Source organism: Scyliorhinus torazame, chromosome 12, assembly GCF_047496885.1.
Source record: "Scyliorhinus torazame isolate Kashiwa2021f chromosome 12, sScyTor2.1, whole genome shotgun sequence".
Taxonomy (NCBI): domain Eukaryota; kingdom Metazoa; phylum Chordata; class Chondrichthyes; order Carcharhiniformes; family Scyliorhinidae; genus Scyliorhinus; species Scyliorhinus torazame.
In genome coordinates this window covers 28,105,505-28,120,867 of record NC_092718.1, presented here as the reverse complement: position 1 = coordinate 28,120,867, position 15,363 = coordinate 28,105,505, and the positions used below count along the sequence as shown (strand labels likewise).

Here is a 15,363-nt window from a genome sequence, read left to right as displayed (position 1 = left end):
GGGGCACCAGCGAGGGTCTATGTGCTCGCCTGGAGTGCTGGCCTCTTTATCTAACTCCAGCGACCCGGAAGCTAACTAGAAAATCCCGGTCGGCCTCCGACAATAGACATTAACTGGCCACTAACTCAGTGAGTTGGCTACCTGCTGCTTGCGGGCAGGCCATCCTGCCCCCCCCCACCCCGCCCCCCCGCAATTAGAAAATGGAAAGTATTTTCTGCTAACAAAACATGAATTACTTTGTTGTGGAAAGCAATAAATTAAATTAGCTGATTTCATGGGCGGAAATTGTGCGATTCAATCATATTCCACCTGTAGCTTCATCATCTGCTGGTCACTGCCATAAGACTGCTCTTGCCTTGGTCATGGTAATTGGTACTCTGTGATGTGGAGTCAGACTCCCAGTGTATTGTTGAACTGAAGTTTTTTTTTCGTTCACTTTTATCCCGTTTTTTGACTTCTGGGGAATTAGATCCTCTTGAAGTTCTGGTGTATGGCTAAACTATTCAGCAAGACTTTTGGCGGCGAGGTAGGAATTTTTCTGGCAACTTGTGCGGGATTGCTAAATGTGTCCTGGTAAAGCCAGAAACAGATTTGAGGGAAAACCTTCACCCATCGGAATGGGAGGAACCAGCAAGCTCCTTATGCTGACAACAGGTTACTTTGGAATCAGTCAACCTGAGGACAAGATCAGCCACTCTCACCATGGGCAGAATATTTTGGGGTGGGCATCTCGCCTCCCTGGAAACAAAGTCCGCATTAAGCTGCCCAGCTCCATCGTCGCAACGTTGCGGCACAGCCAGAACGCGCTGTGGGTGGGATAAACTGTGGCAGTGTGGGACTTCCATCCCCCACTGGGGCGTAAGCCCTGCCCTCGGGAGCTGCTGGTCAATCTGAATGGCATGAACACATTAGTGGGCACCTCCGGGACTGCAAAGAGGAAGCAGAAGAAGACCTAATGAATCCTGGAGACAGCTTAGACCCCTGGGTCCCGGACGCAGCAAAGACCCCTGGGTCCCAGAGGCATCTAAGACCCCTGGGTCCCAGAGGCAGCAAAGAACCGTAGTCCCGGAGACAGCTAAGTCCAGGGTCTTGGGCAGAAGGGATTGGGCAGGTTAGGGAGGGGGCAGGGGGAGTGTGTTTAAGGCAGCAGGCGGTTCAGGAAGAAAAGAGCGGGGTTCTATTTGAGGGGGAGCACCCCTCAATCCACAAAGGAGAGCCCCCCAAAATAGGATTCCCCCTTCCTGGTCTTTGAAGAAGTTCTTTTAAAAAATCGGGCTTCCCACTCCTGCCCGACTGCCCACATCAACTATTTCATAACTTGGTTTTAGCACAGTGGGCTAAGACAGTTGGCTTGTAATGCAGAACAATGCCAGCAGCACGGGTTCAATTCCCGTACCAGCCTCCCCGAACAGGCGCCGGAAAGTGGCGACTGGGGGCTTTTCACAATAACTTCATTGAAGCCTACTTGTGACAATAAACAATGATTATTATTATTGGGGGAAATTGGCTTGGTAACAAACCTAATTGGCCCTTGATTATCTATTTTTTTTCCAATTAAGGGCCAATCCACCTACCCTGCACATTGGGTTGTGGGGGTGAGACTGTGCAGACACGGGGAGAATGTGCAAACTCCACACGGTCAGTGATTGAACCCGGGTCCTCGGCGGCGAGTGGCAGCAGTGCTAGCCACTGCGCCAAGTGCCATCTCCGATTATCTATTTAAATGTGCCATGCTGGCTGCTAATTTTGGCCCCCACCCACCCCCTGTATGATGGGTGTGACCTCGGGGGTGGGTGTTGTTGAGGGGTGGGGGGGGGGGGGTGGGCGCTCTGGGAAGGTGTCGGGGTAGCTTGCAGCTTGGGCTTAAAGTTTTAGAATGATGCTCTGTGAAAATCAAAATCCCTCATCCATCTCGTAACCACATTGTGTCCTGAGTGAGATGAAAGATTTTTAATCATTTGGCAATGTGAGCCAGAACGAAGTGAGAACAGCCATTACTTTTACAAAAGAATTTGTTACAGGTGTACTTTAAATTAGATTTTGCTGCAAAACAAAATTGGATTTCTTTCTTCAAGTAAAATAATATTGAAATGAAATCTAATGCCGAGTTTGTTTCTCAATAAAAAATTTATGTGAATGAAAAGACATTTCAGATCGTTCCACTTCATGGTGACAAATTATTCTGAATCACTTGTACGGTGCATCGCTAATGTATTCAGGATATTGAAGCCAATCCTTTTATTTCTTTCTGAATAATTTTTGGATGAGTGTAAAAATGAATTGACATCACTTTACCAATCTGAACTCTACCTGAAGATCAGGCATGGATTTAACCTCACCAGGTGCTGGGGCAGTGCACGGACACCCTTGCACCTACCCCCACCAATAAGCTCACTTTGTTCAAAGTAAAAAAGGGGAATAATTTGCATTTAGATAGCATCTTTCACATCCTCAGAATGTCTCAGCATGCTTCACAGCTAATCAAGTACTTTTGAAGCGTAGTCATAGGGAAACATGCCAGCCAGCCAATTTGTACATCAAGGTCTCATGGCGACAATAAGACAAATGATCTGTTTTTCGTGGCACTGGTCACCTGACAATCTTTCTTCAGCAACACCACTTAATTCAGTCTTTTTGATCCACTGTAAATTGGCTGCTTTCTCCCTACACCATTTCTGAGCTGGGCGCGGTGATGCAGCCGACAGTTGCTCTGTTGTACATCTTTATGTGGTCATTCATGAGAGCAAGGCAGCAAACTGTTCTCAATAATGGGCCATGGCCGTAGTGAAGGACCCAATCACAAGGAGGTCAAGCGCTGAATGGCCTTCAGTGCAACTCCTTTTATTGGGCCAGTTTAATTCAGTTGAAAATGGCATTTGGGGCCAGGAAGATTGAAAAACACAAACGACCAAGGGAATCTAATGCAGTGCATTTAACTTGAGGTTTCACCTCTGTTTCAGACTCACCTGCACCTCCTCAAGGAATCGCTGAACCCTGATCAGATTTACTTCAGGCATCAGATATTGTGTTCCACACTAGGGGGTAACAAGTGCCCGGTGATCACGATTACTGCGAGCCCTGGTTCCCAACCTGAACAGTTGCATCAATTTTGTAAGTAATCAAAGTATTCCGAGCTTTCCATGCAGTAGGTTGGCTTATTTTGCTGAGGCTAGGGGCTCATTGAAACTTTGGTGCATCTCATCAGGTGTGTAGGTGTGTTACTGGTTTTATGAAATTGCAAACAGTATCTTAATGTCTGATCCAAACAGAAGCACCTGTGTCGGTGTGGGGTATGTACAGTCAGTAGTGCACTGAAGATTCAACCTGGGATCTCGGCTCAAGAACATGAACCTTCTGATACTGAGGCAAGAGTGCTGCCACTTGAAAATGCACGGACCAGTAAAGTAGCTGATAGACATCAATTCAGACGAGGCGCTGAGAAGCGGTGAACTGATGCTTTAATAAACTAAATATGTGCCGACCTGTAGCTCTTCCCGCACTGCAGGGCTGACCCAGGTCAACAGGCTTTATACCTCCACAGCTGGGCGGAGCCACAGGCGGAGCCAACAGCAGCACCAATAATAACATTCCAACAGTACAACAGCAACAACCAATAACAGAACAGCAATAACAATAAGTATACACAACAGTGGAGATAACAATACTAATAGAACAGTAGAGCATATATACAACAGCCTTACGTAGCCATACGTGGCTCACCACAGTAGCATCCCCAGTCTTAGAGGCACTATAGAAGTTCCTTTCGTTATCTATTCATTCATAGGATGTGGGCATCGCTGGCTGGGCAGGCGTTTTTTGCCCTTCCTAATTGCCCTTGCAAGGCCTGGCTTGTTTGTTAGGCCATTTCAGAGGGTCAGCCACATTGTTGTGGGGCCGGAGGCGCACAAAGATTTCCTTCCATGAGTGAACCAGATGGGTTTTTAATGACAATGGTCGTCGTTTGACTTTTGATTCGAGTTTTTTTTCGTGAATTCACATACTTCACCTTCTGCCGTGGTGGGATTCAAACCTGGATCCTCAGAGCATTACCCTGGCTCTCTAGTCCAATACAGTGACATTACCACTGTGCCACCCCCTGCTGATGAAGCAACACTCTCCCTTACATGCTGCAGGATGAGCTCCCCAGAGGCCTTGACGCGCACTAATATGCAAATAAACTTGTCCGAGGTTACAGATAGCTGGTGACAGGTGGATTGGTGCGTGGAATAGCTGAATCTCTAGCCTTAGGTATTTATTTTCAGGAGTTTGGTCCACCGCCGAGGGCAGTGTTCGTACACGCATTTCTGAATTATTTTCCTGTGGATGCTTAACCCCCATGGCATTTTCAGATTAAGCGCACATATTGAAGAAACATGAACTTTTGAATGCTCAATGAAGTAATTTTAAATAGATGCAGTGAGTATAAGAATAAGGAATTTTAATGGCATTGCAAAGGCACAGTTAAGAGGACAGCTTTGGGGTTTATAGAAAGAATATTGCAGCACAGATTCACCAAGAACATACCAGGAATGGGAAACTACAGTAAAGAGGTGAGATTGCAAATAGTATTTCAAGGAGTGAAATCTGTGACGGGTTTTGAGAAATTGAAGTGGAAAAGCCCGTTTCCTCGGTTGGAGAGTTAATGACGGGGATTCATCAGCTTGAATTTGCCACTGAAATGAGAAAAAATATGAAGAGATATTTCTTTATGTTAAGAATTTCTGGAGTTTGAATTCTATGCCCAGGTAGTGGTCGAAAACCAGGGGATCTCTCAGGGGAAATTTGGATGAATGTTTAATGTGAGGAACATACAGGAAAGAGGGCAAAGTAATGTAATTGGATTTGGATTGCTCTAGCCAAGAGCCAACATGGAGACAATGGGCCAAATGGTCACCTTTTGTGCTGTAAACATTCATGTTCCTGTGGATCATCCTTGTTTCAAACATGTCTTTCTCTCTGCATACCAACACATCATAGGGGCTCTTTTAACTAAAGTTTGAACTAAAGTTTCCAGGCCGGCCCCTGCTTGCCCAACCTCCACAGCTGGGGAATTAGTGCCAGCCCCCTATGTGCCTGTGGGAGGGAGCAAACTATGCACCACTTCATAAAAGAATGTCCAATCGATCGATTGATATTTATTGTCACATGTAACGAAAAACAGTGAAAAGTATTTTTCTGCGGCGAAGGGAATGTACACAGTACGTACATAGTAGACAAACGAATACTCGACAGAGTACGTTGACAAATGGTCCATCAACACCGGTTCGTCCCAGAGAGAACAGATGGAGGGTTTTTGGGGTGGCACAGGGCAGGGATACGAAGGTTGGGGGACCTGTTTGTGAACGGGAAGTTCGCGAGCCTGGGTGAGCTGGAGGAGAAGTATGGGCTCCCCCCTGGGGAACACCTTCAGGTACTTACAGGTGAGGGCGTTTGCCAGGCGGCAGGTGGTGGAATTCCCATGGCTGCTGCCACGCACAGTACAGGACAGGGTGCTCTCGGGGGGGTGGGTGGGAGTGGAGAAGACCTCGGAAACTTACCAGGTGATGCAGGAGGAGGAGGAGGCCTCGGTGGTGGAGTGAAAGGTAAGCGGGAGGAGGAGTTGGGAGAGGAGATCGAGGAAGGGACATGGGCCGATGCCATAGGGAGCGTGAACTCTTCCTCGTGCGCGAGGCTCAGCCTCATACAGTTTAAGGTGCTGCACAGGGCACACATGACCGGGACAAGGATGAGCCGGTTCTTTGGGGGCGATGACAGGTGTGTTAGGTGCTTGGGGAGTCCAGCGAATCACATCCATATGTTCTGGGCATGCCCAGCGCTGGAGGAATTTTGGAGGGGTGTAGCGAGGACGGTGTCGTGGGTGGTAGGTTCCAGGGTCAAGCCGGGCTGGGTGCTCGCAATATTTGGGGTGGCAGAGGAGCCGGGAGTGCAGGAGGCGAAAGAGGCCGGTATTCTGGCCTTTGAGTCCCTGGTAGCCCGGCGGAGGATTCTTCTTCACTGGAAGGATGCGAGGCCCCCAAGCGTGGAATCCTGGATCAACGATATGGCGGGGTTTATTAAGTTGGAGAGGGTGAAATTCGCCTTGAGAGGGTCGGTACAAGGATTCTTTAGGTGGTGGCAACTGTTCTTAGACTTCCTGGCAGAACGGTAGACATTGATCAATGTCAGCAGCAACTCGGGGGGGGCGGGGGGGGGGGGTTATTTTATTTACACTGGGGGGGTCTGAGGGGGTGTATATATTTGTTGTGCTAAGTCGGGGTGTTAATGTTAATTTATTATTTACGTACGGGGGGAGGGTGGTATGGAGGGTTGCTTTTTTTGGACTGTGTTTTGTACTTAACCCTGTTGGGTTCCTTTTTCATTTTGTTATTGATATTTTATGAAAACCTTAATAAAAATTATTTTTTTTAAAACAAAAAAAAACAAAAACAAATCGAGATTGGTCATAGTGCGGAACAAGGGGCCAAACAAGAGCAGCATAGGGCATCGTGAATAGTGGGCGGGATTCGCTGATCCTGAGGCTAAGTGTTGACGCCGTCGTAAACGCCGTCACGTTTCCCAACGGCGTCAACATAGCCTCAGGATCAGCAATTCTGGCCCTACAGGGGTCCAGCATGGCACTGGAGTGACCCACGCCACGGGGCGCCGCGGGGCCTATGCATGCGCAGTGGCACCGGCACCAACGCGCGCATGTGCAGTGTCTCCCTTCTCCGCGCCGGCCTCGACGCAACATGGCGTAGGGCTATAGGGGCCGGCGTGGAAGAAAGGAGGCCCCCAGCCTGAGAGGCCAGCCCACCGATCGCTGGCCAGGCCACAGCGGAGGCCCCCCCCCGGGGTTGGATCCCCCCTCCCCATCCACAGACTGCCTCCGGACCCTTCCACGCTGAGGTCCCGCTGGGTAAGATGTGGTTAGAACGGCGCTGGCGGGACTCGGGTCTTTTGTTACGGCCGCTCGGCCCATCCCGGGCGGAGAATCGCCGGAGGGTCACTGTAGAGCGGCTCCCGGCCGGCGCCGCAGCGACCGCGCCGGTGCCAATGGCGCCGATTTTCCACTCTGCGGAGAATCGCATCCCGGCATCGGGGTGGCATGGCGTGATTCGCGCTGGTCGTGGCGATTCTCTGGCCCGGCCCCGGGCTGAGAGAATCCCGCCCAGTGTTCTTACCGGGAACAGAATCTTACAGGGAACAGATCAGTCCGAGGGAGGGTCGTTGAGGAGTCTAGTAGCTGTGGGGAAGGAGCTGTTCCTATGTCTGGATGTGCGAGTCTTCAGACTTCTGTACCTCCTGCCTGATGGAAGGGTCTGGAAGAAGGCAATGCCTGGGTGGGAGGGGTCTCTGATAATGCTATCTGCCTTCCTGAGGCAGCGGGAGGTGTAGACTGAGGGTGGCAAGCTTGTGTGATGCGTTGAGCTGAGTTCACCACACTCTGCAGTTTCTAGCGATCTTGGGCCGAGCAGTTGCCATACCAGACTGTGATGCAGCCGGATAGGATGCTCTCTATGGCACATCTGTAGAAGTTTGTTAGAATCGATGCAGACGTGCCTTCTCAACCTTGCCCTTTGCCTGAGGTGTGGTGACCCTCAGGTTAAATCGCTACCAGTCAGCTCTTCCCCCCCCACCCAAACTCCTCCCAACCCCATCAAGGCATCAATCCGCCAAATGCATTAAAGAGCTGGGTGATGCAAAGTGTTAGAAAGGCTGTGTGATGTGGTTCAGAGGAATTAAGTACTGCAATGGGCTTGAATAGGTTAGAGGAGCTGGATGACGCAGCAGCTTAACGGTGATGAATGGGTTGGAGTGATTGGGTGATGCAGCGGGCTAGAGGGACTAAGGAGCACAATAAATTAGGGAAAAGGGACTGAGCGGAGGGTTAAAGGGAGTTTGTACTGCGGTAGCATCGGGAGATTGGGTGATAGAGTATGTTAGGGGACTGGTTGACTAGTTGAATGGTACAATGGGTTGGAGACAATGTGTAATGCACGAGATTAATAAGGACTGAGTGACATAGTGATTTAGTGAACTGCCTTTTCACCTATTGAAGCGGAGCTTGAATCCAGACCATTCGGTTAAATGTCACCTTGGGCTGTGTCAGTGAGTTTATTTTGTAATTAGCCACACTGACAAGAAAAGACCCATCTTTTGCTTGCTTCCCTTTCTATAGTGGGCTGGCTGATTTCAGCTGGACACTGGTAGGGATACTTTAATTCTTCTCCACAATCCTGGGTAAGAGAAAGAGTGGGGAAATTGGAATATCACCGAGAAAGACAAGAGCAGCTGACGCATGGAACATCACGACTTGCATGTTCCTCACCTAAGGCACACACCATCCTGACATGGAGATATACTGCTGTTTCTGCACTGTCACTGGGTTATAATTCCCTCCCTAACTGCAGTGTGGGTGTTCCTACAACACAACATGGTCTGCAGTGGTTCAGGAACAGAGCAACACGGTAGCATAGTGGTTAGTACTATGGCTTCACAGCGCCAGGGCCCCAGTTCGATTCTCGGCTTGGGTCACTGTGCGGAGTCTGCACATTCTCCCCCTGTCTGCGTGGGTTTCCTCCGGGTGCTCCGGTTTCCTCCCACGAGTCCCGAAATACGTTCTTGTTAGGTAATTTAGACATTCCGAATTCTCCCTCTGTGTATCTGAACAGGCGCCGGAGTGTGGCGACGAGGGGCTTTTCACAGTAACTTCATTGCAGTGTTAATGTAAGCCTACTTGTGACAATAAAGATTATTATTAAGAAGGCAGATCACCAGCACCTTCTTGAGGGGAATTAGGCATGGACAATAAGTACTGGCCCAGCCAGCGACATCCGCATCCTGCAAAAGAGTAACGACAATTGGAGCTGTCCTTGTCAGCTAACTCCACACCTAGTAAATGAGTCAATTAAAACAAAAATGTTCACCTGAGAGCAGAGAAGGTTAAGAAAAGCTTTAATAGAGACGTTCAAAATCATGAAGGGTTCTGATACGCTACGTAAGGATAAACTAATTTCATTGGCGGAGGGATCAGAAGCCAGGTCCAGATTTCAAGTAATTGGAAAAAGAACCAATGGTGGCGGTGTAGAGAATAAATTTTTTTTGCAGCGGGTTATAATGATCTGGATGCACTGCCTGAAAGACAGTGGAAGAAGATTCAAGAGTGGCTATCAATTGTAAATTGTTTGATTATTTGAAGGGGAGGAATGGGGGATAAGCAGGGGAGTGCAACTAATGGGATATGTTTCTTAAGGACCCTAAATAGACAAGGTGGGCTGACTGAACTCTTCCTGCATTGTATTACAGCATATATAAGTCTCCCTGTGTGCTATCACCCCAGATACAAACCGCACTGATGTACAAAGAGGTATCAAATGATGTTTAACAGCTGCAGACCACACTGGTCAGTTATTCCTTCTCAAGTCTTTATATTAATAGTGAAACACACATTTTCCGCTTAATGATTCTATTTGTTCAATTTTCCAAATCCTTTACTTGACTGCATCAGTTCCCCAGCGGCCAGGGCTGTTCAGGTTCAAGGTTTATTCAGTAAACTCAGAGGTCAAAGGCTGAGGGAGAAACAATTTGCTAGAAATGCAAAGTCTAATGAACCAGATTATGCAGATGCAATTGCTTAAGCGTCCTTGTGTATTGTGGGGGTTCGGTGCTGCGGGGGTGGGGGTGGGGGGGGGGGTGGGGGTTTGACAGAAAGTCACGGTCGTTAGTGTTCTAGTGAAAGAAAGAAATGGAGGAAATCAAGCAGAGAAAAGTGCGTCTGACTGAAAAAAGTGGTGGTTTCATATTTCAGTCACACCACTGCCTCTGCAGTATCAATTTTCACAACAAAGCAACGTGTGAATTGAGTTAGAGAGGAAGGTGAAGCAAAAATGCGCAGCAATTTTATTAAAAAATCTGCCGCGGAACCTAACACAATGCCGTTCGCTAGGCAAACAGCCCCAGAGTTCAGAGGGGGCCAAGAACACAAAAACAGCAGGAAGTACATCTGTGTAAAAATTCTTGCACATTCTGTGATAAGCTTGATACCTATTTTCCAGAGAACTGATTGTGGTCATAGTCTCCATCACACATTAACGCACTTTACTGACAAAAAATAATTTGAAGTAACTATTGCCCTTGGGAAGGTGATGGCAACAACTGAGTGGCTTGCTAAGCCATTTCAGAGCGCAATTAAGAGCCAATCTCGTTGCTATGGGCATTGACCAGAAAAGGACGACAGATTTCCTTCCCTAAATGAACCCGATGGGTTTATTGGACAGTCTGGTTGTTTTGTGGCCACCATTACTGTTCTGAGCTTTTTTCCCCACATTTGTTTCATTAACTGAATTTAAATTCCTCAAGTGCTGTAGTGGGATTTGAACTCATATTTCTTGACCAGGCCTAGTCTTGCTTTCCTCGTCTCCCAACACAACTGAACGCCTTTGTCCCTGGTGCCTATTCTCGTAAATCGGCTCTGTGCCCTCTTCAACATCTTGTTATCCATCCTAAAGAACTTGACGCAATGTTCTAACAGAGGCTTAACCAGTGGTACATAAAGGTTTAGAATCACTTCCTCACTTTTTTTTAACATATGCCATGCATTCATTTATAAAGACAAGGGGCAGGACTCACCGCCTCGTGCCGCCACCCAGTAAGGCGGAGAATCCCGCGTTAGTGAAGAAAATCTGATCCGTTTCCGATGCTCCAGCGCCCCGCTGGCGGCAAAATCTAATTGCATCCACTTAGCGGGCCGGGCACCATATCCTCCGGGCCCGCGTGACTCCCCGGTCCTCTGGCGAGGATCACCACAGGTATGTAGCACCGGAATGACCCTGTTGTCCAACGGCACTCTTGTTTCTTTTGTGCCCCGGAGGACAACCCCCCCCCCCCCGAGGCTGCACTCTGTGACATTTCCTGCACTGAGGAGCTCTGGCCAGTGGATCTCCTCCTTGCCGAAAAGATCGGGATGCCATTTTTAAAAAAGCATACAGAATTCTTCAGGGAGATTCTCTGTTTGGGCGACTATGGCAACGATTCACTGGCCGCGTTGCGCTCTCCCTTGAGCGCGGTGCAACCGATGAATGCCGGGGGAGCCGTCTCGCAGACATCCAGGCAGTCTTCACATCTCGCGGGATTCACCCAAGTCCCGTGAGGCGTCGCAATCTGAAACCAAACAGCGCGCACCAAAGTAAGTTTGAACCCAGGGTTCACCAGCCGTACTGCACTCAAGGGACAATGTAACGCAGTAGCTGGATGCGCCCTATGTTCTCCCGCCAGAGCTGAATTGCATCTGATTTACCACGAAACAGGTACGAACACAGAAATCAAATGTGAACCAGTCTTTTCCAGCTCTATCTATCCATACAATAGGAATTAGGAAGAGGTACCCAGTCCCAAGTACATTCACCAGTTACATGGTCCCCTCATATTAACCCCTGGACAAGCCACTCTCCAATGGCCCCTTAACATTAACCCCTGAAAATAGTACCCAGGCTAGGAGTGGGTAAACTAAAACGTTTTCTTATTACAACATATTTAAGTCTTATCTTTTGTCATTTTTAATGGGAGGAGTGATGCTGAAATGCTGAATTTCATATCTGACACATGCACTTCTCTCTCTCCCTCATACACACACTCACCCCCCTCTCACCCCCTCACTCACCCCCTCTCTCTCACAGACTAACCCCCCTCACAAACTCAACCCCCCTCACACACACTCATTCCTCCTCTCTGATACACACTCAACCCCTCTCTCACACACACTAACCCGCCCTCACACACTCACACCCGTCACACACTCAACTCCCACCCCTCTCTCACAAACACTCACGCCTCTTTGTATCACTTTGAAGTCCATGCTTGATGGCCCTTCGCTTCGAGGCCCGTGCTGGACATCTCTTGTTCTGAGACTAGCTCTGGGCACCAGCTCCCCGCCCCCGCATCCTCTCCGATTTTGGTCCCAGGCCTTCTCTTCCCATCACTCTCCTGTCCAAGCTCGTCCAATCAGAGGCTGGCTTCTGGAGCCTCTGATTGGGTAAGCAGCGCTACAGCATTTTTTCCAAAATTTTCAAATGTGTCTGACTTGACACAGATCCACCCCCCCCTCCTCCCAAGATCCCCCTGGGTTCCGCGGGCCCCAGTTTGGGAAACCCTGTGCTGAGGCACTGTGTTGGCTTGGCCGAAATGTTGATGCTATACAAGGAGTGAGACTTTCCAGATGTCTGGGGTGTTAGCCTTTGTTCATTTTGGAACTTCTGGAAGCCAGCATGTGGCCAGCTGAAGTCACCTTGTCAGCTTTCCATTTTGAAAAGCACAAACAAAGACTTTATAAAGTAGTCCAGGTGGCGAATATATATAAATAAACACATCTCGACCGTGACACTGACCATTTCACCAATATCCAATGTCGTTCTGAAGTGACTGTTGCGCACAAAGACTCCGTGAGACGAATAGAGTGAAGTCGATGAGGCTTTATTAAGCGTGTCTGTTCCCCCGCAGCTCGATAGTAAACTGGCCTGCGGGGGAAGACTCCGGCTTCTTATACTCCGCCTTCAGGGCGGAGCTAGAGGTCAACGGCCAACCAGGACCCGGGATCTGTCAGCCAATGACATTAGGGCTTCCAGTCCCACATGACCCCCAATACATACTACCACAGTGACTATCCTCCTAACTGTTACTTAAATTCCCATGTTTTGTGTCATCTGCAAACTTTGAAATCATGCCCTGCCCAGAGGTCATTATATAGATCCAAATACTAGTGCTGAGGGATACCACTTCCCTCCAGTCTGAAAAACAATCGCTTATCATTACTCCCTGCTTTCTGTCTCTTTGTGTCCATGTTGTACTGCCCCATTAATCCCACAGGTTTCAGTGTTGCGAACAAATCTATTATCTGGGAATTTATCAGATGCCTTTTGAAGGTCCTCATGCACAGCATCACTGCACTATCTTCATGAACCCTTTGTTATTTCACCAAAGGTTTGAATGACGCAATCCAGGTACAATTTGTCTTAATAAATGTCTTGATTATTATTAACCCTTGCTGTTCCAAGTAGGCATTCAGTTTTTGCCCCAGGTTATGATCTCTGGAAGGTTCCCCACCACTGGCATTGCACCTTACTCATGCAGCGAGCGATTCAGGCCTGGAATGATCTGCCTGAGTGTGTGATGGAGGCAGGTTCAATCAAAGCATTCAAAACGGAATTAGACTGTTATCTGAAGAGGAAGAATCTGCCGGGTTACGGGGCGAAGGTGGGAGAATGGCCGGTGCAGCCATGATGGACTGAATGGCATGCTTCTGCAATGCATTAGTTCTGTGATAGTCGCAACATTTATCCATCTGCCCTTTTTTTGAATGAGGGTGTGACGTTCTAGTTGGCGGGGGGAGTCGGGGAGTGGGGGTGGGTGGGTATCTTGGACAGCTCGTTCATCCTGCTCTTCCCACTGACACTAGTCAACACATATTCTCTTGAAGAGTACGACATTTTTACTAGGCTAAGGTAATTGTGATGCTCGCAGGATTGACTTTAGGAGGCCATGGAGGTTCAACAACGACTGAGAGCTTTATCCTGTAGATGTTAACACGACATGCTGCATGTTATACTGTCCAGTTACGTGCAAACGACATTCTCTTATGGTGTCCCTGTTCAGCTGCAATGCTGCTGGTAAGGTATCACTGCAAGAACTGTAAATACACAACATTAATCACTCACAGAGCGATTGGATAAAGTCACAGGAGATTGAGCAGCACTTTATGGTTCAATTAATTTTTTTTCTGGTTCTTGGCCTGAATCCTGACCCTATGGCTAAAACTGCCCAATTTTGGCTGATTTGGTTTTCACAGGAGTAACAAGTTGAAAATCTAGTATGAAAAAAATGAAATGAAAATCACTTATTGTCACAAGTAGGCTTCAAATGAAGATACTGTGAAAAGCCCCTAGTCGCCACATTCCGGCGCCTGTTCAGGGAGGCTGGTACGGGAATTGAACCATGCTGCTGGTCTGCCTTGGTCTGCTTTAAAAGTCAGTGATTTAGCCCAGTGTGCTAAACCAGCCCCTGGCACTATACAGTGCACATTGTCGGGCAAGGCAGTCACTCTCACATTAATGTCCCAAGAGGTTAATTTGACACACTGTTTTATACCCACAATCTTCCTGTGATAGATTTTTTGGGGTGTGAATGATAGGCCCAACCAGTGAGTGAAAGAGATGTTGATGAGTTTCCCTGCTGTTTCTCACAGGGAATCGGCAGTATGTGGTGCTGACGGCCCGCGTCCATCCTGGGGAGAGCAATGCGAGTTGGGTCATGAAAGGGACGCTGGAATTTCTCGTGAGTGACGATGCCATTGCTCGCAGTCTGCGGGACTCCTACATCTTCAAAATCATTCCCATGCTGAATCCTGACGGTGTCATCAATGGCTGGTGAGTCGCAGCAACAGGAGAATCCTCTTTCACTGTTTAGAAAAATAAGGACGTTCATTCTTGTAAACCAAGCTCAGTGTTTACAGCTGCCTCACTAAAACATTCGCCAGGGGTGCGAGTCAATGAGATAAAAACAGAGGGCGGGATTCTCCGTCCGTGCCCCCTCTGCGTTCCGTCCGTGACGATCTTGCGGCGGTCGGGGCTGAAGAATCCAGCCCAGAGTCCTGTTTCGGGGGGGTTGAGCAGGGTGTCTTTGTCTTATTTTTGGTCTTGGGTGGGAACACCTCGCCGAGGCTGCACTTGCATCATTTTTAAAGGCCGGCAGGGCAGCACGGTGGCGCAGTGGGTTAGCCCTGCAGCCTCACACCGCCAAGGTCCCAGGTTCGATCCCGGCTCTGGGTCACTGTCTATGTGGAGTTTGTACATTCTCCCCGTGTTTGTATGGGTTTCACCCCCACAACCCAAAGATGTGTAGTGTAGGTGGATTGGCCATGCTAAATTGCCCCTTAATTGGAAAAAATGAATTAGGTACTCTAAATGTATAAAAAATAAATAAAAATACTTTTTTAAAGGCCGCCTCGATCTTTCGACCCCTCTCAGCTAACCAGCCTACGGACCTCCCCCCACCCCCCTCCAATTGTACCCATCTTACCTCAAAGGGGATAGTTGAGCCCCCCCCCCCCCTCCCCCCTCCTCCCCCCTCACCCTACCTTTTTGAGGCAAGGCACCCCTGGGCCTGATCACTGACAGTGCCCCTGCCAGCCTGGAAGTGCCACCTGGGCACCCAGGCATTGCAGGTATATGTTCGTACAGGCATGTGTTCGTACAGGTATGTGTTCATACAGGTATATATTCATACAGGTATGTGTTCATACAGGTATATATGTATAGGTATGTGTTCAGGCATGTATATATTCTTGTAGGTATATGCTCATACAGGTATATATTCATACAGGTATGTGTTCAT

General features: G+C 48.5%; 1 protein-coding gene across 1 annotated transcript in view; it reads left to right on the top strand.

The window, feature by feature from the left end:
- agbl1 (AGBL carboxypeptidase 1) overlaps positions 1-15,363 on the top strand; it is a 338,874-nt gene that overhangs the window by 156,275 nt on the left and 167,236 nt on the right. The window contains exons 17-18 of the mRNA XM_072470580.1: positions 2,961-3,111; positions 14,216-14,396. Coding sequence (XP_072326681.1) covers positions 2,961-3,111; positions 14,216-14,396 — 332 coding nt within the window. The remainder of the gene's footprint in view (positions 1-2,960; positions 3,112-14,215; positions 14,397-15,363) is intronic.